Source organism: Ursus maritimus, unplaced genomic scaffold (assembly GCF_017311325.1).
Source record: "Ursus maritimus isolate PB19 unplaced genomic scaffold, ASM1731132v1 scaffold_3, whole genome shotgun sequence".
Classification (NCBI taxonomy): Eukaryota; Metazoa; Chordata; class Mammalia; order Carnivora; family Ursidae; genus Ursus; species Ursus maritimus.
The window spans coordinates 92244097-92269709 of record NW_024425563.1 but is presented as its reverse complement, the minus strand read 5'-3'; the positions used below and the strand labels follow the sequence as shown (position 1 = coordinate 92269709).

At 44.7% G+C, this 25613-nt stretch overlaps 1 protein-coding gene across 1 annotated transcript in view; it reads left to right on the top strand.

Annotated features, from left to right (window-relative positions):
• The window catches only part of LOC103674694 (transcriptional activator GLI3), a 249333-nt gene that overhangs the window by 129053 nt on the left and 94667 nt on the right, over positions 1 to 25613 (top strand). Inside the window, exon 3 of the mRNA XM_040644426.1 lies at positions 7591 to 7696. Within this exon, the coding sequence (XP_040500360.1) occupies positions 7591 to 7696 (106 nt within the window). The remainder of the gene's footprint in view (positions 1 to 7590; positions 7697 to 25613) is intronic.

The window sequence follows — 25613 nt, the reverse complement described above, 5'->3', positions numbered from 1 at the left end:
TGTTAACGAGGTAAACCTTGAAAGACCTCTGGTTACTGATTGATGGGAACTGGAAATGCGGTGGATAGTGGAATTTAAAGAGGGGAGAATAAAAAGTCTGTCTTTTTAATCAAAGATTTATTTATTTGAGAGAGAGAGAGACACACAGCGTGATTGGGGGGAGGGGCAAAGGAAGAGGGAGAATCCCAAGCAGACTCCCCACTGATCACGGAGCCCAACGCATGGCTCCATCCCAGGACCCTGAGATTGTGACCTGAACTGAAATCAGGAGTCGGATGTTCAACTGACTGAGCCGCCAGGTGCCCCAAAAATCTACTCTTCACCTGTTTCTTGTCTGATATTGAGCCAAATGAATACGTGCCCCGTTTATTTCTCGTTGGCTGCAAAGACGCCAGTCAGCACACCCCTGAGGTCACTGCTGGTTTTCCATTGCCATCGAAATATTTTTCACGTGGACTTGGAGGAGTGGCCTCATTCTGTGCCGTGGAACTCCGTAGACACAGGTGCGCTCCCTGATGCTCCGAGCGTCAGCGCCATCAATCTCTGTCCCAGTCGTGCTGGGGCTCCTTGTGCCTCCTGCTTCAGAAGTAGGGTTGAGACCCCAGTGGGGGCTTCATGGTGCCTGGAATTCTGCTGTCTCCAGCGTGCTCAGCCAACAAAATATAAAACACCAACTTGGGTCACAAGACCCAATGCAGCTTTGGATAGATCATTTAATTTTCTGAGCAGATAGTGGAAGTTTCCCCTCTTAACTCTCAAGATGGTCATGATAATAGGAAATAAAGAGAAACAAGGCTCAGGGGAATAATAATAAAGCTTTGGAAATGATTCTTGGGGTTGCCAAGAGCATCCCATGAGGAAATGTGTACAACTATAATAAAATATAAAGCATTGTATTCCTTTGCTATCACATTTCACTACCTGCTTCTGCTAATTTTGCAACACTGAAAAAGTGTTTGGGAGCTCTTTTTTGAGTAGATTTCTTTTGGATAGTATACAACTTCTAGACCTTACCTTTGTTGATTAATTGTTGGCTTACTAACTAAACCGGCAACTTTTGAGTCCATTGTATCTCTAGGGCCTCTGTAGTTAGATCCGAGATACCAAACAGTTTTCCTGCCAACATTTCAGCCTCTGCTTCCATTTTATCGGCATTAAGAATCCTACTGCATGTTTTTGGAGCTACGAATCTGGCTTTTCAATTGTGCTGTACCAGCAAATGGCCATTGATATAAGACTTTGCGATTAGTAATCAATTCCCATCTTTTAATTTCCAAGCTTACTTATTGTCACTGGAAATACACCATTAGTATATTTCAAAGTAAATGGATTTGCCGCTCTTAGATGTAGTGATTCCTTGTGTGTTGTCGTGTGATTTTCTCCGGAGAATTCTGCACGTTAGGTATCATGGCTATGAACCGTCTCTCATTTCTTTGTGCTGCCTGTTCTTCTGTTTACTTTTTCTCTCCTATCCTGGCAGGAAAGCCAGGACAACTATCCCATGTATGGGAACATAGGCAAGACACATTCCAGAGACTGGATGGAAGGGTTCCTTTAGTTGGCCAGTAGGTAAATGTGGTCTGTTTCCACCATTGGGAATCTAGGCGATGAGATTTTTAGCTGAGAAACGTGCAAAACCTTGCTGATGAAGGAAGTTAGAAGGAACCAAGAAGGGAAGAGATCAATTCTTCGTTCACTACCCAGGGCACATTCTAGGTGGTAAAGGCAGAGAGCTATTTGTCATTTTCTTGCGGAAATATGTAATTGTGTTTGTTAAGAACCATGGTATGGATGGATTATGGTATGACCAGAGTGTGGTGCTGGGTAGCATTTAGGTCTAAAATATTAATTAATTTAATATGCCTACATGCTTGCATGGAAGAAATGATAGAAAGATTGCTGTTTGAATAGTGGGAAGTGCCCGTGGAAATTTACACAAGAGTGTTCAGGAATGTTGTATAGTTGCTAGAAATAAAATTGATTGGGTTTTAGAAGTAGCACAGGTTTTGTTGATAATTAGCTTTCTATGAAGGCGCCTAGGGGGCTCTGTTGGTTACGCATCTGCTTTGGCTCAGGTCATGATCTCCAGGTCCTGGGATCCAAGCCCCACATCAGGCTCCCTGCTCAGCAAGGAGTCTGCTTCTCCCTCTCCTTCTGCCCCCTCCCCAACTCATGCTCTCGCACTCTCTCTCTCTAATAAATAAATAATACCTTTAAAAAAGAATAATTAGCTTTCTATGAAACTTTGTGTATATTTTATTTAATTTATAAGGAAACTTACATTTGCAAGTGTTTAATGATTATTGCCATTATTTGCTAAATTTATAGTCAATTTCAGCCATCAACATGCTTATCGTAGAATTTGTTTAGGATAGGTTTTACTAAAATCACAGGATAAGTATCTCCTTTCAGAGTAATTTTTAGTATGGACACTTCTGCTATAAAAGATATTTTTAAGTGACACGGATTAGCATCTAAGGACTTTACATAGGTAGTGCTATCACTCAAAAACTACGTGAATAGGAAAGAAAAAATCTGTGGGCGGTTTTTCTGGAAGGTAAGAATTTCAGAAAATTACTTTATTGTGGTGCTCTAAGACAGTGTTCATCAAACAGTCTTCTGTAAAAGGCCAGGCAGTAAATATGTCAAACTTTGTGGGCCATGTGTTCTCTGTCATAACTAGTCAACTCTGCCACTGTCGTGTGGAAGGAGACATAAGCAGTTTGTAAGCAAAAAAGCACACGAGTCTTTCAATAAAACTTTATTTATAAACACTGGCCCACACGCAGTAGTTTGTAGATCCCTTCCGTAGCATATTCTTTCCAAGGTAAGGCTCCTGCCATAGTATAAAGTAAGAAAATAGATTTTTTGTTTGTTTGTTTGTTTTTAAGTGCAAGACATTTATAGATTTCTAGAGTATATTAGAACCAGTTTCTTAAAACTTGCTCCACGCTACAGAGGGTCTTAAAAACGTTAATGACACTGGAGATGTTTCCAGTTCTATGTCACATGCATGTGAGACCACGAAGAAGATTCCTCGTGTGCCTTGGGGTGAGTCTGCTGGGTGTTTGAGCCAGTCCACTGGGTGATGTCTCCCTCAGGCCACTGAGCCCTGGTGAAGGTCTCTCAGGCTCCGAGGTGACGACTGGAAATGCCCAAGGCGGACAAGGCAGAGACAAGACCCCGGTGACTCTCCACCTTCTCACTGTAGGGAGAGGGTCTCTTTCTCCCTTTCTCTGGCTTGAGACCCCTCATTTGATAGTCACCTCGCGATTATCTTGGTTTTGGCATAAAGGCTGTTGGCCACGTGGGATTTTAATGATATTTCTGCTGACAACAGGGATTGAGTGAATTCGAGGGGCCTGGACATTCCGATGGGCAGGGTTTGACCCTAACGACAGGAAAAATAATCTCTACTTCTGGTCTTGAATAAGTTCCAAAGTGAGTGCGCAGACGACTTTAGTATTTAAATAAGCCTGGAGAGCTTGGGCAGGGGGCTCCTGTGGGCTCTGTGTGTGAGCAGTTTCTGGGTCCTTCCAGCCCCTCAAGGACCCTCTGTGAATTATACTCCTTTAGGGCACTAAGTGAGCCAATTTTGATCTTTCTTTTTTAATCTGCAATTTCTATATGGAAATTTCATACCTTAAAAGACAGTTTTCCAGAACGGCGTCTAAGAGATCTTCTAGCCCGAGGATACTAAAACTATTTAAATACTTGGGAGAAAGATGCAACCCCAGATAAATCTCCAAGTGTCTTTCTCTGGCTACAGGTTTTATGATCCACCCCGGCTGTTGTGAAGACCTAAAAATCAATGCCTCTCATTCCTAATGAGACCCTTAATGTGTAGCATGATGACATCCAGCATGAAATCGAATGCCGACAACTATACCCAGCACAAATATTTTTACTATGCATTTCAGTTTAAACACGTGTCAAGCCAATTACATATTTATGGGGTTTAAAGACTATTCGGCTGAAGCCTCGGATAATACGCGCTCTTCCAATCTCGGTTCAGTACAAGAGGAATGTGGTCTAATCGTCAAGCCTCGTGCAAGTATGCAATAAATCATCTTTGCAGCCATAAGCATGTACAGTTGACTGCTTACCACGGCTCCGCAGCCTCCCCCCCACCTGGTAGAATTTTAATTCCCTCGGTAAAATTGATTCCACCAGTTCTGCCCATTATTCTCCCTGTCTTCCATTTAGCCCGTTAGTTTGCTGACAGTAGAGTACACAGCACTTAGCAGCTGGTTTGTGGAACCATCAGTCAGGAAATTGTATGATAAATAAGAGGGAGCCAGGTCTGCTGGCACTTCCTTCTGCTTCAGCAGTTCTGCTCGACTTTGCAAAAGTCATCATGCGGTGTTTTGTGAGGGGCTGGAGCGGGAGACGGCTGCGGGGCGGGGTCTCACTGCACACGCGCTTGAGGTCTGCGCTCGGCGGCCGCGCGCTCCCGGGTAAGTAATCACCCGCCCGGGAATGATGACGGTGGCGGCTGGCGACAAGGGCCTGTGCTTGTCATGTGGCTTTTCTTGGACGGCTTCTCGGGCCCGCGATGGAATACGCTGCCCATCTTGCACATGCAAACGACAGGCCAAGATGCAAGGAAGGCACCCAGCGCCAGAGGATTTGGGAACTTGTTCTCTGTTCGAGAAATGTGGGAGGGTGAATGTCGTGCGATGCCACAGACGAGATGGGACAGATCGTACTCTTTTTCATTCTTCGTTGAGACCGTGAAGCTGTGCTGAGGCATGTCTTGAATTGGAGGACGGGTGTTGCTTTGCATTTTTCCCGGCAGGGAGCTTGCCAGCTGTGATCTCCCCTGATCACTAACGCACCAGGAATAGTTGTTCGCATAGACTCCCTGAGTCCAGGAGAACTTATTTTAGACTCGATCAAGAGGGGAGCAAATAGAAGCAGTAAAATACTTAATCTGAGACCAGAGGTGTGTGCTCAAATCAGATCAATTCCATTAATTTCTGTTCTTTATTTACCCTAATTCCACAATGCAGAGTCCACGGATTTCCTTAGGACATAAATAAACACGTGGTCTCGGTCAGAATGATCTTTTAAGCTCACAAGACACCAGACTCGACAGTGAGAAAGGACGACGAATGTCCCAGTAATTGTGTCTTCCATTTTCCTCTCAAATTGCTTTGCTGTGCTTGGCCATTTTCTCTTTCATTCTGAAAGGAGAGAGGGCGAGAATACGAGTGAATTAAAATCTTGTCTTGTTAAAATACCCTCTCGTTAAAATAAGAAGGTGGCAGTGTCTTTTAAATGTCCATGACATCCCTACAGGTTTTCTCGGGGGGGAGATTTTTATGCTGCTTGGGTACACTCTTGATTTTATAGGGTCAACACGTTGGTCTTTACCGGTGATAATCAGCAAACTTCATTATCAAAACTCAAATGAGAAGGAGTGTTGCTTCTGGGATGTATGAGGCAGATACTGAACGTGGGATAAATTCATGCCTTTTGAGCCCTGTGTATATGAAAAACGCAGATTTGTGCCTTGTCGTAATTCATCGTTGAACCCACATAGAGGAAATCAGATACAGTGGACACCCACTTATCTGGTGCAGAGAATTTAATCACACAGACCACAGCCAAGAGCCAAGAAGGGAAGAAGCGAAAAGATCTTCCAACTCTGATGACGTACTTGTCACAACATCCCTCAAAATGGCCCCGGGAAATGTGTGGGAGAAACCCTTAGGAGGTGGGTCAAGACTTTATGAATGCTTGACTGAAACACAGTGTTCGTGGCCTTATTTCTCTGAGTTCCAAGAGCAGATGACGTGAGCTGAGTTCAAAGTGCACGGGAGGCAAGCGTGTTCACGTGACCGGGGCCACTGAAAGAGCCACCCCCGCATCTGGTGGCCAACCTCCTCACCCTGGACTCAAAATCTGACGCACTGAGGCCTGGTTCAAAATCTAAAATGAGGAAATACTTACTGAATGTGTGTCAGACTTTCAAACGAGTGAAAAAGATTACTCCACTCAATTGTAGGTTGTTTTAAGAAGGATGAATACTTTTCTTCAAAAATGGTGACGTGAAATTGGACATTTTGGCTCCGCAGGGTGACTGACTTGTGGGGGGCCCGGACTGAGTTTGACAGCAGTGCCGAATCAACTTCCAAACTTAGCCGGCCAGCCATCAAGATTTTTATTACAAAAGAGTAACTCCAACATCCTGTAATAATAAGTCCTAAGCAGTTCACTTAAAATAGAATTGATTTTTTTCGTGTGGAACTTATACAATGTACAGTGTGGTAAGTGAGGAGGTGGTCGGAAATCCCCCACCCGTTCAGTTTCCAGCGTGGTTACTCTTAGTGATATCACAGTGACAGTGGCATGGCCCCACGATGATTCCTCGCCGCCCCGTTGGCCACTCCCTCCCACCTTTTTCTTACAACAAGCCCTGCATAGAGTCAATAAGCCTTTGCGTCACAACATTCTTCTCCCAATCCCAGAGGGTTTCCAAGAAAGGTTCCACATCTGGTGGAGCCATAGCTTCGGCCACTGCCTTGCTTCTGTCAACACCGTGTCAATAGTTTTTCACTCTTATTTCATTATTTTTTCTCCTAACCTGACTGGTCGAATCTCAAAGGAAGGCAGCAAGGGCAAAGTCCAAACAAGGGAAGTAAGATTTCATAATTTTTTTAAAAGGTTGCTATGTTGACATTCTAAAAGATTCTCGTTGAAGAAAATTTAAGAGAAAGAGAAATGTATAGGGAGGAAAAGGAAAACAACAGCTGAATTCATATCACACACACATGCACTATTCAGACGGGAACTTGTGCCCATTCTTGGTGCAGGTGGGGTTACACCTCGTCCGTGTTGGGCACAGCCCCTCCCTCCCATCTTGAGGCGCTGTATCACTTCTTGCAGACACAGCTCAGAACCAGGCTAACCTGTAGATTTGCTGTCCTTGTCCTTGTGTCAGGACTGTAGAGGTCTGCCCCAAGACAGGAAGGAGGGGAGCGTGCATTTAAATGTTAAAATCGTGCGTGTGTGTGTGCACGTGTGTGTGTGTACCATCCCTATGTATGGAAGTGCATACATACATGTACATAGACCCATGGATTCTAGCAGGCTCTTTAGAAAAGACTCCTTCCTTTAGAAAGCATCATGGATGGGAGAGAAACGAAACTAGTATTTATTTAGTAATAAATAGTAATAATAGTAGTGATAGTAATAGTAGTAATAGTAATAATTAGTTTTTGTCTAAATTTCACTTGACAGGACAATTATAAAAGGAAATATGTGTCTTGAAATTTGTTCCTTTTGGTTTTGTGGTTCCCTTCAGCCCTTCCCTTCGGGGGGACATGCCTTATTCCCCTTTCTTGCTTTTCCGCGTGGGTTGTCGCTGCGTTCCTCGCCCCCACATCCTCGGGGGCAGGTATGAGGTGCTTGGTCATGTTCAGGGGTCCCCTGTGGCCTCATCATGAACTTGGAAGAGTGCTTCCACGGATTCTCAAAAGCGCACTTAGCCTACCTTGTGAAGGAAGTAGCGTGGGGTGGTGTCGTGGGTTGGGGTTCTGTTTCAAGCGTTGTTTTTATACATGCTGGATTTTCTTTCTGTTTCAGACCCTTCTCATCTCTTCCCTGCATTCCACCCTCCTGTACCAATCGATGCAAGACATCACGAGGGGCGTTACCATTACGACCCATCTCCAATTCCTCCACTGCATGTGTAAGTAGTAAACCTTTACCCATTAACGAAGCAGAACAGACCACGAGCTTTTCCTGTCTCACGACGTTTGGTTAACAGTGTGGCTCCTGGGCTTTGAAGATGGGGTAGGAGTATAAGATTTACTTCTGAAATATGGCAAGCCCGACTGTTCCTGGGCTCACTGAAGCAGATCGCCATTGCTTCCTGAAGAATGCCTGTCACACTAGGTGGCTGGCAAGTATTCAGTGTATATTTGCTGACGTCTGTTCCGTGGGCTGTAAATACTAAATTAAAAAGTCAAGGTCTAATGGAAAGTTTCCCCTCGGAATATGTATCTGGGAGAGATTGGGTTTGACGTTTTTCATGCTAACATTCCCGGTACCCCGAAGTCCTTCCTGTCCCAGCAATCACAACGAACTGTCATGAAGTTTTTATGGTAAATTCTCAGGGCCCCCACGGTGTGTACAGCGACAGGGACTTGACTGATGGAAAGGTCTCCCAAACAGAAGCACACACGTGCTCGACTGAATGATTTACACAAAGACGAAGGGAAACAATGATGCTGGTCACGTGCATTAGAAAAGAAAGCAGAGGGGCGCCTGGGTGGCTCAGTCGTTAAGCGTCTGCCTTCAGCTCAGGGCGTGATCCCGGGATTCTGGGATCGAGCCCCACGTCAGGGTCCTCCTCTGGAACCTGCTTCTTCCTCTCCCACTCCCCCTGCTGTGTTCCCTCTCTCGCTGGCTGACTCTCTCTGTCAAATAAATAAATAAAATCTTTAAAAAAAAAAAGATTTAAAAAATGTTAAAAAAAAAAAGAAAAGAAAGCAGAACGTTTTGGGGAAACAAATATTATCGCACTCAGGTTGGGGGTAAAAGGAATCATGGACGTCCACGCTGAGATGGCACGCTCTTGTCGTCATGTCCAGAAGACCGTCTGGTACTGTAATTACCAGAGCCAGCGTCTGGGAGGGGCCACTCCTTCCTAAGGGCCTTGATGTATACATTTAGTCAGATCTGGTAATCACCCTTCATTCGGAGACAGTAAAGTTAGAAAAGCACGAATAATACTTTGAAGAATAATGCTGGTTATTCAGATGGTAGATTGCGTCTCCATGGCCATTAGTTAGGCTGTGTAATTACGTATATGCCAAAGAAAAATGAAGTTGTTTTAAAACAAGTCCTCCTCTGTGAACAGAATTAATTGATATTAACAGCCGTAACTACATGCCCAAGTACACATATAATATTTTACCAACAGTTTTTTGGATCCATCCCCCATTATTGAATTGTAATTTCAGAGCAGATTTGCCTGGAGGTAAGTCATAAATCTGTGTTGCAGACTTCCATGAGCATTAAAGGAGACGTGGGTATTTATAGAGAGAGAATACAGAAACTTGTGACTTATTCTTTGACTTTTCACTGGAACACAAGTAAGTGTTTACAGGGTTCTGAAGCCTGCTAAAAATATACTCAAATAAAACCATGAGGCCAATGAAAAACCCCTCTACAAAAAGGGAAGGAAATTCCAAATTCAGGCTGAAACATGCCATGTAATTCAGCCTGTGGTGTGGAGGCTTTGTGGGGCAGATGGGCCCACGAAGGTCCTCGACGAGGCTCTGCCCCCATGGTACAGAGCCAGCAAGGGCCAGAACAGCTCGGAGATGCACATGGCTGATTCCTCCCAGACTCCGGTCTCTGTGATGTGGTAATTTAAATCAGATTTTCTGTGGAATTTCAGAATTCTTTACTCTTTCAAAAATCCTGTTATAGAGAAACTTCCAAGATAAATGAGTTTATGTGATGGAATGAACTAGTTCCTATGGGTCCATTCTAGTTTACCTTGTTATTAAATTCAAATATGAATTTAACGAATAAAAATCCCGAGTCTTGGTTCTTTGGCAGAATACAGCAATAGCAAGCCTCATATAATAGCCCATACGTTGTGTGGTGGGCCTGGATCACTGTACCTTCCGTATTAGCTCACCTGTGATAAAAACACCACAAGACGAGGCAGGTCAACTTTGGAAAGTCCTGGGGTTGGGGGGTTGCATTTCAGGTATGACTGCTGAGCTGGGATTGTTACAGGTTTTAGGACTTCCAGCTTTTTCCTTCACACAATTGACTGAATGGTTCTCCAGCTGCCTAAATGGCTAGTTATCAAAATTCGTAATGTCAGGCTGGTCAACCACCCCGAGGCCCACAGGAGAGTCCTGGAGGCTTCTGAGAGGGAGCGTCATTGCTGCGTGAAGAGTGTAGTGAGGCGCTGGGTCTGTGGCCGCCGGGGACTGCTAGTCCTAGCAGGGTTCTGGGTGGGGACCCCGAGCTTATGCACTTGGCTCTGGGAGGCTAGGACCCGTCTCTCCCATGCACCTTTGTAACACGACATTCTTTCCACGTCGCCCTCAGTGGCCTTCCCTTGCCGCGTGGCCAACTCCTGCTTCAACTCCTCATCCTCAAGGCCATCTCTGCTGGTGTCCCCAAGGCTGTTGCTCAGAGCGCCCCATGTGTGCCTTCACGGTGGTGCATATCCCCTTTCCTGGCCGTGTATTGTCTGCTGGTCACCGCCCCTGCTCGCTTGGCAGGCAGTGCCCAGCACTCGGCCAAGCACCTGGTGGAAGGTTTCCATCTGGGAGACGGGGTGAGCCGGACAGCTCCAGTCCCCCCATACTTGCTTCATTTACACTCACCTGTTCTGGGAACTCTGGTAACCTGCCCTGGCGCGGATCAGTTTCATCCCCTGGAAATGTGGTTTTCTGCCTTTCTCTCCAAAACGCAGGAGGAGTTCAATGAAGTCCTATACGTGTGCACACTCTTCAGGGCACAGAGCTCTAAAGAAATGCTGGGAGTTAGCATTCGAGGCAGTGGGGCCCGAGAAACACTGGCCTCACTCACTCATGAACCCCTTCCTTGCTTTTGGGCCTTCTCAGGTGCTAGGAGTAGATGCCTGTGATCATTTTAGGAGGGAAGGGTCGTCTGGGCAAGTATGGCTTCGTTGCTGAAATCTTAACAGCACCTCTCTGCTGAGGGCTAAAGCAGTATCCTGGGAAAGTAAAATGGTTTGATCTAGAACTCAGGTTCCAAAATGCTTGCTCTGTAATTGTCTTATAGAAAAGGAGATCAAGTGAGCTTACAGAGTTTTTAGAATAAACATTTTTAATTATACGAGGACAAAATTTGAGGATATTCTCATTATTTTGTACACATAATTGTCCTTCTGGTGCCAGCTTTAAAAATGAAATTATAAGTCTCTTGAAAACGGGATTTGTGTTGATGATGGAAGTACCGGCAGATCTCTGTTTAGAAGGATGGCAGGCGCTGTGATAATTATGCTATCATATCCTATCATTAAAGATTCTATTGAAAGAGGTTTATAAATTGCTCCTCTTTTTAGATAAACCACCCTATATTAAGGCATCAACGATATGGTGCAGAATTAAATTAAAATCTCATAAAATGAAATATGTTCCGTATTAGCTGTTTGACACTTAATTTGCCTCTGAATGAGTAGAGGAAATCACAAATTAACCTGCCTTTGTTTTTTCAACCATGGCTTATTAGGTGTTAGAACAACTACAATTACAGCCTAATAATAACCACCGAGCCTTATAAATATGTACGGAAATGCGTCCATTTGTGTTAAAAGAAACCAGCTAGTTAAAGGCAATGCCTTTCGCTTACCCTGCCTCTCTCGGGGCATTACCCACAGTGCATGGTCAGGCAGTGGAGACAGAGCATAGAAACTCACATTGATTCAAGTGTCCTGGAAATAATAGTAGAATGTCTTAGTATTTCTTTTCTTAACTCAAAATCATGACTTTGGATTCATGGGCTTATAGGTGGGACGGTAGAAGGTAGGTATCTTCTTTCCCTGAGTTGTCACAGAAAGATTGTCCTAGAGAATGTAGGATTCCTGCATTATGTTCATTTAATTCAAGTCGTTTAGAAATGAAGAAACACTGGAGGTGGGGAATTTCCTCTTTTCTTCTGAAAGTTATTCTCCACTGACTTCACCAGAACTTGTGCCCAAAAGATAAATTAGAACATTTCTCACACTCTCAAGTCGTTGGCTCTGACCAGAGTCCGTGTTTTATTAAGCCATACAGAAAGGTGCAATGTTTTGGAAGAATATCAGTGAGTGCAGTTCATTAGATTACTGAGATTTTTTGGAGCGTTCATGACAGAACCTGAGTGTGTATCCAGAGTGGAGCTGATTTTTCCTTCTTGCTCCTCTCTGTGTCCCATGTCTTGCATCATTCCCTTCGGGGCTGCAGCCCTGCATAACTCCAGGAGGTGTTATTGTATTCTGTGCAGGTGCACAATGCTCTTGAGGCTAAAAGTCACTGCTTGCTTTCAGATTTCACTTGGAAATTTAGACAGTTGCCATATTACACTCCCTTCCCCCAAAATACAGTTAAATGTTCAAGTGACTACTTTCGCCCTAATGAAGAAAGTACTCTTTCTCTTGCATTTTGAGTGTGGGCTTTAAAAAAAAAAAAAATGAGTGTTCAAATTCATTTAACGATGTTCCCTTTTAAAAGCTAGACATAAAGTATTCATAGAAACCCAAATTATAAAGTTTTAAATTCTGCTTTTATTCTGGATTTTCTCTTGGAAGAAATGACTGTATCTACCACTTTTTGGAGCCAGAGTTTTCTCATTTACGGCCCGATATGAATTGAATTTCAGACAGTCCATTTGCTTCATACTGAACTCTGCAATTCATTTTCCAGAGCAGGATCCTTCGTTACTAATCCATTACGATCATTCAGGCCCCGCAGACCTTCTTGCCGGCTGAGCCGAGAGCAGCCCTTGTCTGGAGCTGGGGGTGTGCACAGGGCTGCGCCCCCAGCCAGCAGTCACAGAGGCTGTGACGTTTCACCACCTGCTTCATTCATTCATCCCAGAAATCCAGCTTCACGCTTTCTCTCGTGGGGAAAGTGGGCACTCGTGTTCGGTCTTCTTCAGCAGCTCTTTATCCTCTTACTTGAGTTATTGTGGCTCTTTCCGGGGCCGCCTGAGTCCCTGGATTATTCCACCTGAGGAAGAAGAGGTGTTCTTCCTACTGAAGGTGGTCCATGGCCTGGGCCTTGGGGAGAGGACTGCAACAGCAGATCCCTTGTGTTCACTGTGAAATAGAGGGCTCTGGAAATAAGGCTTTGCCCCATGATTATGATGGCCTTTTAGGGATGAGAGCAGGAAGATGAGTAGTAAGTTTGGAGCATGCATAAATACATTTCTTTCCAGGGAGAGAAGGTCAAAGAAAAGACGTGTCATTATGGTAAAAGCTTAGACAAAGGAAGGGTAAGTAGCTGGCCAGTACTGCTGTTCTATTTCCTTCCCTCATTTCTTCCCACCCTCACTGAATCCAGCACCTTGCGTGCTGTACTAGGTGCGGGACCTATCAGGAGTTATTCAAAAGCAGCCTGCAGTCTAGCTGCCTACTTAAAACTTTGTGATGGGCCCATAGGCATAATGGTGTTTTCATTCTTTCCATTCCCTTCAGTAAAGTACAGAGATTGAGCAAAACCTTGCATTTGTGTCTGGGGGCCATATCCAGTGTGGAAGATTTGAAGAGAACAATTTAAAATTAACAAAGGAAAGTCCCCCTTTCCCTTCAGTGCTCTACCAGAACCCTTATTAGGGCTGGTAGAGTGTAGTGACAGATTCCATCACATAACTAGAGCTAACATAGGGTAACAGTGACACCCCGTTCCCCCCCTGCCAAAAAAGAAGAAGAAGGAGAAGGAGAAGAATAGAAAAGATGTATAATTGCATTGCTTGAGTACCAAGACCATCTGTGTGGGTTTTTTTTTGCATCTGCTGGGCCACATCCACACCTTATATACAGTAGTTCCTAAATAAGTATTATTTTCAGGTATGATAATGGGCTTTTTTTTCTCTTAGGCCACTGCAGGATCAGGGCCAAAATCTATCCTTTGTTTTTGTTTTTTTACTCTTGTTAGAGTGTGTCACCTTTATGCCAACAAGTCTAGCACGCTGAGAACTCAAAATCAAAAGCTTACTAAGTGAATACGGTTGTATTAAAAAGTACCTCTCATGATGTCAGATGCGTTCCCTGATTTTAAATCAGCTACTGGTTGTAAAAGTCCAGAGTTCCCTTATATGACATTTATTACTGGTTCCCGGGCCCTTCATGTGGAAATAAAGCTAATGAAATCAGCAACCTTCGGTGGAAAACCTAAAAAGAAGAGCAGAATTTCAAAACTAAGGGGGAAAAAGACATGAGTAGACAGCGCAACGTGAGAAACTATACAGCGACCATAGCTTTACGTGACACTTGTGAGTATTTAACTATGGGCCAGGCACAGTTTTGAGGCTTTACATAATTATCTCCTGTTAAACTTAGAGCAGTGCAATGAAGGAGTTGACGCGACCAGCCTCGTTCTAAAGCTACGGAGGCGTTGACGCCCAGAGGTTACACAGCTTGGGAGTAAGTGGTGCCCCAGACGTTACCCACCTTACACTTGACCTTCATCCTCCGCTCGTGAAAACCAGCGCTGCACACTTTGCTCGTCTGTGCTTACTGGACGAGCACAAGCAATTGTGACAACACCCGATGGGAAGTTTTCAGTGTCCGTGTCTCACGCAGATTTCTAAGGTGGGAAATAGGGCAGCGGGAAGATCCGTAAAAAGCCTTTTGACCTAATAAGCCTATCAATGGCCAGCAACATCAGATACACATCGGTGTTTGCTGCTGTCGAATTTGTGAAACCAAACAACTGGACAGTGTACAGATCCAGCCAGAGGGCGCAGGGTGGTAAATGGTGACGTGTCAGCTTGGTGGCCTGTTGGGCCATGCTTAACGGGTGCGTTTGAGAAGAGCGGAACAAAACATGGGTCAATAATGATCAGTGATTCTATATAGAATAACTGTGTATTCTGTAGAACGTAGGCCATGTTGGACTCGGTCACAACCTATGTCCGCCTGGAACCTTCTTCCTTCGAAGCCCCGTCTGTGGCTTGCTCCCTCACTTCATACATTTCCCTGCACCGATGTCTCCTTATTGGATAGGTCTGTGAAGACTGTCTAATGGAGTTTGGCAAACTACGCCTATGAGCCTAATACAGCCCATGGCCTGTTTTTGTGAATAAAGTTTTATTGGAACACAGTGACCACCCCTTGTTTACTGTTGACTCTGGCGGCTTTAGCAGGGAAGGGCCTGGTTGAGTTGGGTGCCAGAGACGACAGAATATGGCCCGCAAAGCCTAAAAGATAAACTTCACAAACCCCGACCTAAAATAACACCTTTCCAGCCCTACTCTTTGTCCTCTTTTCCTGCTTTATTTTTCTGTCTTTCTTAATAAGCGAATGCCATGCACCGTATTTTCAACTTTTCGACTTTCCTACTGCTGATTCCAACATTTTTCATTGCATATCCCGTCCAGTTCAAAAAGGAAAATCACTCTTCTTGTTTGGTTATCGTTTCTCATGCTTAACTGCCAGAATGTAAAGCCTGCCTAATTTTCAAGAACTACTTTAGACTACCTGCAGCCACAAATCCTTGTGTTAAGTATGAAAACGTGCGTGAGTTTCAGTTCCTCCACTTCAGACATTTTCATGAGCCGGCAGCCTAAATTCGGACCAGCCGGTACACATTACATTACTTTCCTTTGCATTAAGAAATGAGCACGACACAAAGTACACTCAAAGGGCATCACACTTCTTTCTGTTTTTGCAGGACTTCTAATGACTGAAATATTGAATTCGGTCATCGGCCGCAGAGAAAGCAGGCCCTAATTACAGTGCATATTCCCAGAGTCTGAGCGGCAGCTTCTTGGATGAAAGTCCCGTGTTCTTTGTGCTGTGCTCAGCAGTCAGGTCCGGGAGCAGATATTGACTGGAGGTATTCACGGTCACTGGACCGGAAGCCTCCGGCTCTATCGAGCCTGCTGTCAAACCTGTTGCAGGGGCCTGGGGGGTACTGGACTGTAGCAGACTTTTTTCTCTGAGTACAATGCTTCCACTCATGTTAAGCCTGGCTTCAAAGAAAACAGAAATTTACTGCCATGGTTTTATTTATTTTTCAACATATGCGTTGGAGAAACTTGAACTTTTACAGCATTTGTCCCAAAGGGAAGACCCTTGCGGGTGAGTCCTGTGGGACGATGACCGCCCCAACGGAAGGGGCCCGCAGCTCTTTCTCTGCGGTCCTCTCTCCTTCGCTTAGGTAACAGAACCTGGTTTTTCCGACTAAACAAAGACATGCCATTTCCTGTAGCAGCACAGCACGCTGAGTTCATTCCAGACCTTTCCCCAGGGGAGCAGAGACCCGTGATACAGGACTGCCTGTCACTCATTCCTCTTTGTTACTGTTGTACCCCCCTCCCTGCCCCCAGCGAAATTCATACATCAAAAAATAAAATGGTCACAGGCTTGTTTCCAGAAACCCGCTTGCTAACTTTCTGAATCCTAAGTAACAAATTAGCTAGATTTTGGCATCTTCGGTGATGGGAACTAAGCACGCTAAAAGGAATAGGGACAAGGTCAGTTTGGAAACTCATCCTCTGAGTTCTAAAGTAGGGATGTCCGAGCAGCGCGTTCATTAGGTAACTGTATTGAAAAGAACTCTGAAAGCAAAATCTCCACCATTTTTAGCTTCGGTGTGATCTTTGTAAAAGACATGTCAGAATAGTAATGGGCATCATTGCCTTGCACTTGTCCCATGGGCTATGGTGCCATGCTTCCCTCCTGCGCTAACCTAGATGAACTGGTGACCGTGCATTGGTTTCTGTAAGTCTGGTGTGGAGAAAAACGTCAAGTGTAATGCTAGCTCTCTCCCCCGCACCTCTGCCTCTCCCCCGCACCTCTGCCTCTCCCCTCCTTTCTGTCTCTCTCTCTCCACACACACACAGGAAGAAAAGAATGTAGAGACAAGGGTAAGAGGTGGCAGAAACTGCCTTTAGGGCATTAGAGTGCATGGCCAGGAAAGAAAAAAACAAAGGTCTGTAATCTAAACCCATAGATTCTCTGAAATCCAATCACTGAATATTCTAGGTTATGTAGCCTCTTCCATGTTTATAAGTCATGGATATTTAAAACTTTCTTAGGTAGCTTTGGAGAGATTACAGATTCCTTAAAAAGTGCTTGGTTGGGACTGTTCAGAGGGAATATAGGAAGTCGAGCCTCAATCTGACGATCTAAACCGGTATCAGAGTGACCTGTGTGTGTGTAGAGTTGCAATTGGAGGAATTCTTTTACAGGTTCGCCTCGAGAACCCTGCAGCTCTGCTCACTAGTCTTACCTGTGATCTGTTCCTAAGGAGCCCCATCCTCCCCAGGCCCCGTCACCCCCACGTAGTCAGAGCTCTGCCTGAAGGAATTACGTTAACCGTGCACATGAAGTGATCCCCAGGGCCTGACAAGTCTAATGTGTGTCTCCTGCCGCCTGGGAATGAGCTAGGCCCTAACCAGAGAACCACCAGTCCTCTTCTCACTACATTCAAATAGTATCCAAATATTGCCAAGTTCATCAGAAATGAACAGCATCTCTATTATAGGGGGGCTAGCCGGGGGAGGTGCTGGCAGTGAAATGATCTGCCTCATTTGCAAAACAAATCACCCAACCATGTTGCTTGAATATGATTTACATTTTTAAGACCCAGTCCAAAGAAAGCATTCCAGGCTCACTAAAATGCTTCTCACCTCTATTCAATGGAGTCTCTGGCTCTCCCATAGAACAAAATTCCCATATTCCTAGCCTACATTGTTTTCAACACAAACCATGCAAACCAGTGAAAGTTTTCAGACACAAATTCAAAATTGTCTATCAGTAACAAAGGCTATTGGAGCTCTAAAAGGGGCTCTGATTTTAAAAGATTTCTCATGTCATATTTGCCTGGGATAGAACAGGTTAATGTTAGAATTACAATTGGCCCTTGAACAATGTGGGGGTGAGGGACACCGACCCCCCCCAACCATAGCAGTCGAAAATCTGTGTATAACTGTTGACTCCCCAAAAACCTAATCTCTAACTGGCCTGCTGTTGACCAGAAGCCTTAACAATAACATAAACAGTTAACCGGTATTTTTTATGTTGTCTGTGTTCCATACTGTATTCTTACAGTAAAGTAAACTAGAGAAAAGAAAATGTTACTAAGAAAATCACAAGAGAAAATAACGTTCACAGTGCTGTACTGTTTTACCAAAACAGTCTGGGTGTAAGTCAGTCTGCACATCCCAAACCTGGATTGTTCAAGTCAACTCTACATTGGAATATATTATTTATGTTACCGAATATGTTTATTGGATTTATTTTTTAAAGTAAGTGTTCTATGTATCTTCGTTATTTCACTCTACGTATCATATATACTCTGTATTACGCAAACACACAGAGCTCACTTCTGCCCCTTCTCTGTGTGGAAGTTTCAGTTTGTCCTTGGGATTAGTCCACATGATCTTCTGTCTTAATGGAAGTAGTCAAGAGGGGAAGAGAAGGTCAGTCTAAAGTATTTTAATCTTGTTTTAATGATCAAAATCTGGTCACCTCGGCCTCCGGATTTCGGGACACAGCGACACCCGTCGTTATGGGTATTGAGAGACGGACAATCCACCTCAGCCTTTCAGTGGAAATCAGGAGTGGTGGGGGTGGGGGCTGAAAGCAGGGGTCCAGCTTCCTGTAAAAGGCAGCTCGAAGCCGGTGGAGGGCTTCTCTCCTGTCCGAGAGTTAGCTGGCTGCCAATGTCCTATGCTGTCCGTGCAAGAGGATTTTCTACCTGGAGTCCTTGAGCGTGTCGCCAGTCTGTCCTCACCCTCTAGAATGTGGCTCGCAGGCCTTGTGGGTCCGAGCTGGGCAGCTCGAGCACTGGCGAAGGCCTTCCCGTGATCCGGAGAACGATCAGAAGATCCGTTGCACCATATGGAATGTGGGCTAACCTCCCCGCCTTCCCCATCTTTTGACCCAGGCAGATATAGGACTCTTCGGTTAGTTTGGTTATTGTGGTGTGCTGTTTCTCCGTTTGTTGGGAGGGGGGAAGGTCTGTGGAAGCTGCACCGCAAGGAATGAGAAGTGGAGTCTACGCCTTCCCCCTCCAAGTGTATCGGAAAGAAACATCCTTCTTGGCCTGTGTGCTTTGCAAGGGCATTCTTTGATGAGGCCTTTGTCCGAGGTCCCCACTGAAGGCTCAATGTACTCAAGCTTTAGAAAAGGCTATTGGCCCTTCTTTGTTTTCTTTGTTGAACTGTTTATTTTGCTTTCTTCCCACGAGGTTCCCTGGCCTTGCTCTGACAACGCTTTTCTGCATGAATTACATTCCTCGGAGCCACAAGTCTCCAGATTCTTCCAGCCCATTTGGTTGCAGCCTGTGTGATTAGTCCGTCGGTTCCACCTGCCGTGGGTCTCTGCCAAGCAGGGTGCTTACTAAGTGCCCCTCACATAGAGACCTAAAGACACTGGTCGCCTCATTAGTGGGAAGGGGACGCTTCACCCTCCAGGGTATCAACATAGCTGCTGTTGAACCATCACTAGGCTTAAAATCACGGAAGGACACTCCTGGTCGTTTGGCTTCCTTTCAGTGTGAGTGAGGCTGTGGAAGGAGGTAGGTCTGGCAGTTCAGGGCATGGTGTTCATGTCCCTGTTCAGTGACAGAAATCGTCCTGCGCCGGGAGCGCCTGAGAGCCCCTTAGCGCCATTTAAGCTAAATTTACATTTTGGAGGAATTTCATGATCATTTGCATAAAATGCATTCCATCTGTGTAGAAAGAATGAACAACAATAGTAAAAATTATTCAGATATCTTAATCCTGGCCATTATATTTTCCTGGGCAAATATATGTCATTTTCTGAGGTGCAGTTTATGACTGAGGCAGAGACGAACAATTAGCAGACTTACAAATTACGTTTTCTTAAAACTCTGTTAATACAGATTAAACGTTTGTTTAATGAGTTATACCGTCATTACAGGTACTGGTAAAACACTGTGATAGCACTGAATAAAATCCAGTTCTCTTAAAACAAAATTCAAGGGGCGCCTGATTGGCTCACGTGGTGAAGCGTCTGCCTTCTGCTCAGGTCAGATCCCAGGTTCCTGGGATCGAGCCCCGTGTTGGCGTTGGGCTCCCTGCTCAGCGGGGAGTCTGCTTCTCCTTCTCCCTCCACCCTTTCCCCCCCAGCCCCCGGCTCGTGCTCTCTCTCCAACAAATAAATCTTAAAAAAAATAAAATTCTATCAGGGATCTGTTCACCCATTGGGTGTACGTGGGTTCTGTACGAATCCATTTTTTTACGCATGAACTTCTTGACTCTAACAAGCAGGTGGGGTATGCTGTCCCTAAGTGGGAGCCTGGATTTCTTGATCGTGTGTCTGGAAGTAGTTTTGACTTGGAACTTCCCAAAAAAAGACCCAAGAATTTGTTAGAAGTGGTTGAACATGAACAATGGGTGATGAGAATTGTACGCGGTATTAATACCTCTGTATGCACGAGCTCCTAGGAGCTCCTCCTTCACAAGCTGGGGAAGGCCCCGGACAGTGTGGCCAGGGTGGGGTTCTGATTCCTTCGGATCTGCTCTTCTGTTTGCTGGGCCTGGTTTGAACTGGCCTCTTGGTGTCTGACCTTTGTGAGCCCTGGAATGGGTGGAACACTGTGGGCCACGATCTTTCTGTGAGGGGCCCTCAGCAGCCTTCTCTTTGGCAAAGAAATGCATTCAGTCTGTGGGATCGAGGTTCTTGCTCAGACAGGGAGGATTTGTCAGGAGGGTGGGAGTTAAACCTCTTTTGGCTGGAAGAGGCACTTTCTCTTTGGAGTGGGCTCTGAAAACAGAGCCCCTGATGAGCTGAGACAGCTGGCATGATACTTCCTGTGTGACACGATTAGACGTCTCTCATGAGTAGGACCGGATTACAGTTTCACTCAGTAATCACCTCTGAGCGCACCCCAGTACAACGTTAGTTACATTAGCCCGTGATAATGCTGTTTTCTTGGGTTTCAAAGTGAAATTTCCGAATATTCAAATGGAACTCCATTGGCATATGGCTTCTGATGACCCTCTTCTTAAAACCAGTTTATAAGTTATTTTCAAAATATATGTAGAGCTCAGTTAAGCTCCATTCTCTGCTCTGCCACAAATGAACTGGATCCTTGAACACCTTCCCTGACCTCTCTGGGCCTCTTTGTTTTCATCTGTGAAATAAAATTGTTGGAATAAATGATCTGTCAGATTCCTTCTTAACATCCCATAGTTATGGGCAAGTTTAAGTTGGTTCATTGTTTTCCCCTTGCTTGTGGGCACTTAGAATAGGACTAGAATATGAAAACATTGTGGCCCTAATATGTATATGTCCTCATGTCATTTTTGTCTCCTGCCTCTCTTTCCTTATGGGAAGATCTGCTGAGAGAGTCTGGCCCACTCCCAGAGCATGGCTCCCTCCCTCTTTCTCCTACTGGCCAAGTAATGCTTTGCACCTCCCTGTGCCAGGAGCACAGAGAGCCATTTGAATATAAATTCAGACAGGTTGCCTTTGGAATGAAGAGGTCACTGGAAAGCCATACCATTGGTTCGAGTAAGTGCCTCAATAATGTCAAAATATAAATGTACTTAAGCATATATCCACATGTTTATGTTTGGTTTGAGGTAGTTTTCCTTTGTGCTAAGACTGGGTTTGGGGGCGCCTGGGTGGCTCAGTTGTTAAGTGTCTGCCTTCGGCTTAGGTCATGATCCCAGCATTCTGGGATCGAGCCCCGCATCGGGCTCCCTGCTCGGCAGGAAGCCTGCTTCTCCCTCTCCCACTCCCCCTGCTGGTGTTCTCTCTCTTGCTGCCTCTCTCTGTGTCAAATAAATAAATAAAATCTTAACAAAAAAAAAAAAAAAAAAGACTGGGTTTGAACGCAGCTTAGGTATTTAGGTATTTGTCCTACACAAGCCCAATTTCATTATCCAATCCCATTTTATATCAAGAACTCCATGTTCTCGTTATAAGAACACTTAAACCAGTCATGGCACAGGTGTTTGACAAATGGCAGAATTACCCAATACGTATCGGTTCTATTACCCTATTTAAGTTTACTCTACATTGCACATCCTTTTCCCGCCTCGGAAATTGGAAAGTATCTTACAATCTGCAGTGTTTCACAGTCGCCGTTGGTGAAGAGGTAGTCGTGAGGAGGTTTCGGGGATCTCTGAACGAACTTATTTTGCGTTATATTTTCCTTTCTTGTGTAAGTGCTGGAGTGATGCCTGATAACATGTATGTGTGAATATGTCTCAGAGACCTCTTACGGTAAGTTTAACGCAGACATAGAAAGTGATACGTATCGTCATTTGGGGCGCCTGGGTGGCACAGCAGTTAAGCGTCTGCCTTCGGCTCAGGGCGTGATCCCAGCGTTATGGGATCGAGCCCCACATCGGGCTCCTCCGCTATGAGCCTGCTTCTTCCTCTCCCACTCTCCCCGCTTGTGTTCCCTCTCTCGCTGGCTGTCTCTATCTCTGTGAAATAAATAAATAAAGTCTTAAGAAAAGAAAAAGAAAAAAAAGAAAGTGATACGTATTGTCATTCTTAGTGGGACCTACAATAATGTTGCGTCTTTAGACCAATAGCCGCTTTGCTTTGATGAAATACAGTATATCCCCCATGTAGCACATATGTATTCTGGCTGTAGGTATGTAGTCAGCAGGAAAAAACTGTTTCATCATCAAGTTAGTTTTTTCCCCCCCGAGAGCACCGCCAATTTTTCCTAAGTGTTATAATAACGGACCCAGCTGCAGGACTGTAACGTTAAAATGTAGACAATGTTTGGGAAACGCTATTGCTCCCTAAATCCTACAAAATGCAAGGGAGGACAGCTTCAGCCTGGAACAGTATAAAGGAGGGAAGCATGTGCAGCGGGCTGGTTCTGTTGGTGTATTTGTGCAGAAGCGTAGCGCAGGCTCTCTGAGGGTGAGACTTCATGATTAATGGTGTTTATTCTTGACAGAAGCCTCCTTTATTTATCTGCAATACAGTTTAGCGATTTTATCAGGCACCTGAATGAAAAATATTCAGTCATACCAATATTGCAGTGTAAATTGAGTAGAGTCACTTTTTATTATATCTTCCTGCCTTATCATCTGCAGAGTAATTTTCTAGCAGAGGTTTGATATGGAAAGGCTGGATTTAGCTGTACTTGACACAAAGCCTCTTCAATTTCCCCTAAAAGTTCAGGCTGCTCTTAGAAACGTGTGTGCGTCTGTGCGTCTGTGTGTGTGTGTCTGTGTGTGTATAATATATAAACCCTCCCTCTTATCCAAGCAATTTCAGGATTTGAAAGAATAAAGATAAAATGCACAAACCTGGATGGGAAAAGTGTTGTTAATATAAAAATAGCTAATAGCTGTGAACTCACCAGTAAAAAAGCTCCTTTGGTGTTTAAGCCGTGGCTCAGTTCTGAGCCTTTGGCGTGGCTACGCGGTCCCACTTTTTTCCAATCCATCACCATCCAAATCCAATCAGCATAAAACCAGACCCTTTCATTTCTCCTGGGAGTAATATCAAAGTTGAAGTCCAGAGCGGCCCAGGGGGGACGTTAGTCGCCGTGGTGATGGAAAATGCCATTCCAGACAGGGAGAAAGGAAAGAAAATGAGATCTCATTTGTGAGACACTCAAGTAAAGAGTCCCTAAATTTTCAGCCAAACTTTATTCAAGTAACAGACGTTATAACATTAGACGTCAGAGCAAAGCGGTGGTAGACAGGGACAAACGATTTGAATCGTAGAAAAATTTGGTTGGTAGGACCAAAGAGACCTTAAACCTGGTGAGTGGAATGCCGAAGGCTCACATTTTACCAGTGAGCAAAGTAAAGCCCAAGGAGCTGTTAGCTGTAAGCCTGTGGTCCTAGGCACCCGTTCTCTAAGGGTAATAATATCAAGTAATTCCAGCACATCATTTAGACGCTTCTGTTCCCTTCAATCTGGCCTCACTGTGGCATCCGTTGGGAAGAAGGGGAGGCAGGGGGAGACCTTGTGGGCCTTGTCCATGTTTCCTCGGTGTTCCCCGGATGCCTGGGGCAACATGCTCTGAAGCCAGGAGAGCCAGAGCCCCAGGGAGGTTCTTATCTCCTTACATGGAAGTTAATGCTTACTTTCTATAGAGTAATATAGACAAATTGTTCCCCTGTACGTTAGATATATTCCTTTGCCATATTTAATTTATTTTTGAGAAGTTTGATACCTTCCCAGGGGTTAAAATTCTGGAATATTGAGAAGTGTACTGGGATACAAAGTCTTAGCACGCAGTAGAGTCCTACAGTGTCCGCTGCCAGTTAAATCTAAATAGTCTGCCAAATAAAGAGGGCCCATTTTACCTTTACCAGGCCAGAGGGCCCTCACAAATCTTGGGGATTTTATTCTGGAGGATAACCTTTAAGATCATTAATAAGAGCTCCTTGATGGACGTCCCTATTATCCCTTAAAATAAGGATAATTTCAAGAATGACAAAAAGTATGAGCCAAGGATCCTAAGGGACAACCCTGAAAACATTCTAGTCGGTCGTTAATAATAATAGTTAATTATCATGAGGATTGTGATGGTGACGGAATATGGGACATGTCCACACTGCTAGTGAAAGACCCAGCTAAGTTCGGCGTGCCAGACGGCCGCTGGGAAGGGATATTCTAGCTGGTTCTTGAAGCAGCCCATCAAAACAGAAACTAAAACAGAAGCCTCATCCTCTTCTTGGCTCACAACTCCAGATGCACCCTTGTCTTTGGTGTAAATCTCCCCCCATACCACTTGCAAGAGGACTCACCGTGATGCAAGGATTAAACTGTTAGAACCTAACTTCCTCTTTGTAGTTATTCTCACGCAGTATCTAAAGCCCCCTGCTCCGTGACCGCTCACTTAAATAACAGATCCTGGCTTGGGGGTCTCGAGATTTTTAAAATATCTCTTTACCTTCCGTTGTTGAAATTTCCAGGTAAATGATGTAAGCATAGACTTGTTTGTTGAGCTGGTTAAATCCAGCAGTTCTAATTGAATTTCTTGTATGTACTTCATGGTCCTTTTTCTTTACATCTGGTGGGTATCATGGTTCAAACCCAAAAGTTCCTCCCGAAGGATGTCATGTTGATAGGACTCGACGTTCTTAGAAAACCTAACAGCTGGACGAGCAAATGCCACACGGCCCAGGGTTTTTCTAGATGCTGTTAGTTCATGGAACTTAGGCCTGTGCCGAGTCACCCACACTGTTTATTATGTTCCAGTATCTTTCTGTTTTGCTGTGTGTTTTCTTTTTGGAAAAGAACACTATTTTGCCACTTTAAATGCTGTTTTTGGATAGAACTGGTAATTCATTAGATTCCAAAAAATCAGGTCTGTTAGAATGAATGGCAAATTGGCAGGAGTGTCAGAGAAATCAGACTTGGAAATTTTTGCCACCCCCCCCATTTTTTTTTCTTTTCTCATAGCAATGACTTTTTGAACTAAAACCAAGAATCACCATGCCCCTTGAGTTTACTTTTAGAAAGAAGAAATCCTGTACATTTTACTGTGGTCGAGTAAAGTCAGTAGTTTCTTTGCTGTGTTGAAAGAGGCGAGGTGGGGTGCTTCTAAACGATACCTGGGGTGTCGAATAGTTGACTCGCCCTGGCTGCAGAACAGCCCCCTCCCTGTAGGGTCCTAAGAAGTCAGTACACAAGGAGGCCACAAAAGCTGGGTGACCTTGGCCTTACCCAACCCAGAGCTCTAGTAGTGACAGCAGCAGTGAGGAAGGTGTTGGTCGTAGGGGCTGATGTTTACTGAGAACTTCCCACGGGACAGGCAGCAGGCTCAGTGCTCTGTGCATACTTTCTTGGTGACAGTTAACACCACTGGCACTTCTTCGTTTCCATCCAGGCCTAAAGAGCTTGGAGCAAAGAAGACTTTGAAAGATCTGGTTCACCCAGCACCAAATCTGTCTTAGAGCTTGCAACCTTGTGTGTGTGTGTGTGTGTGTGTGTGTGTGTGTGTGTG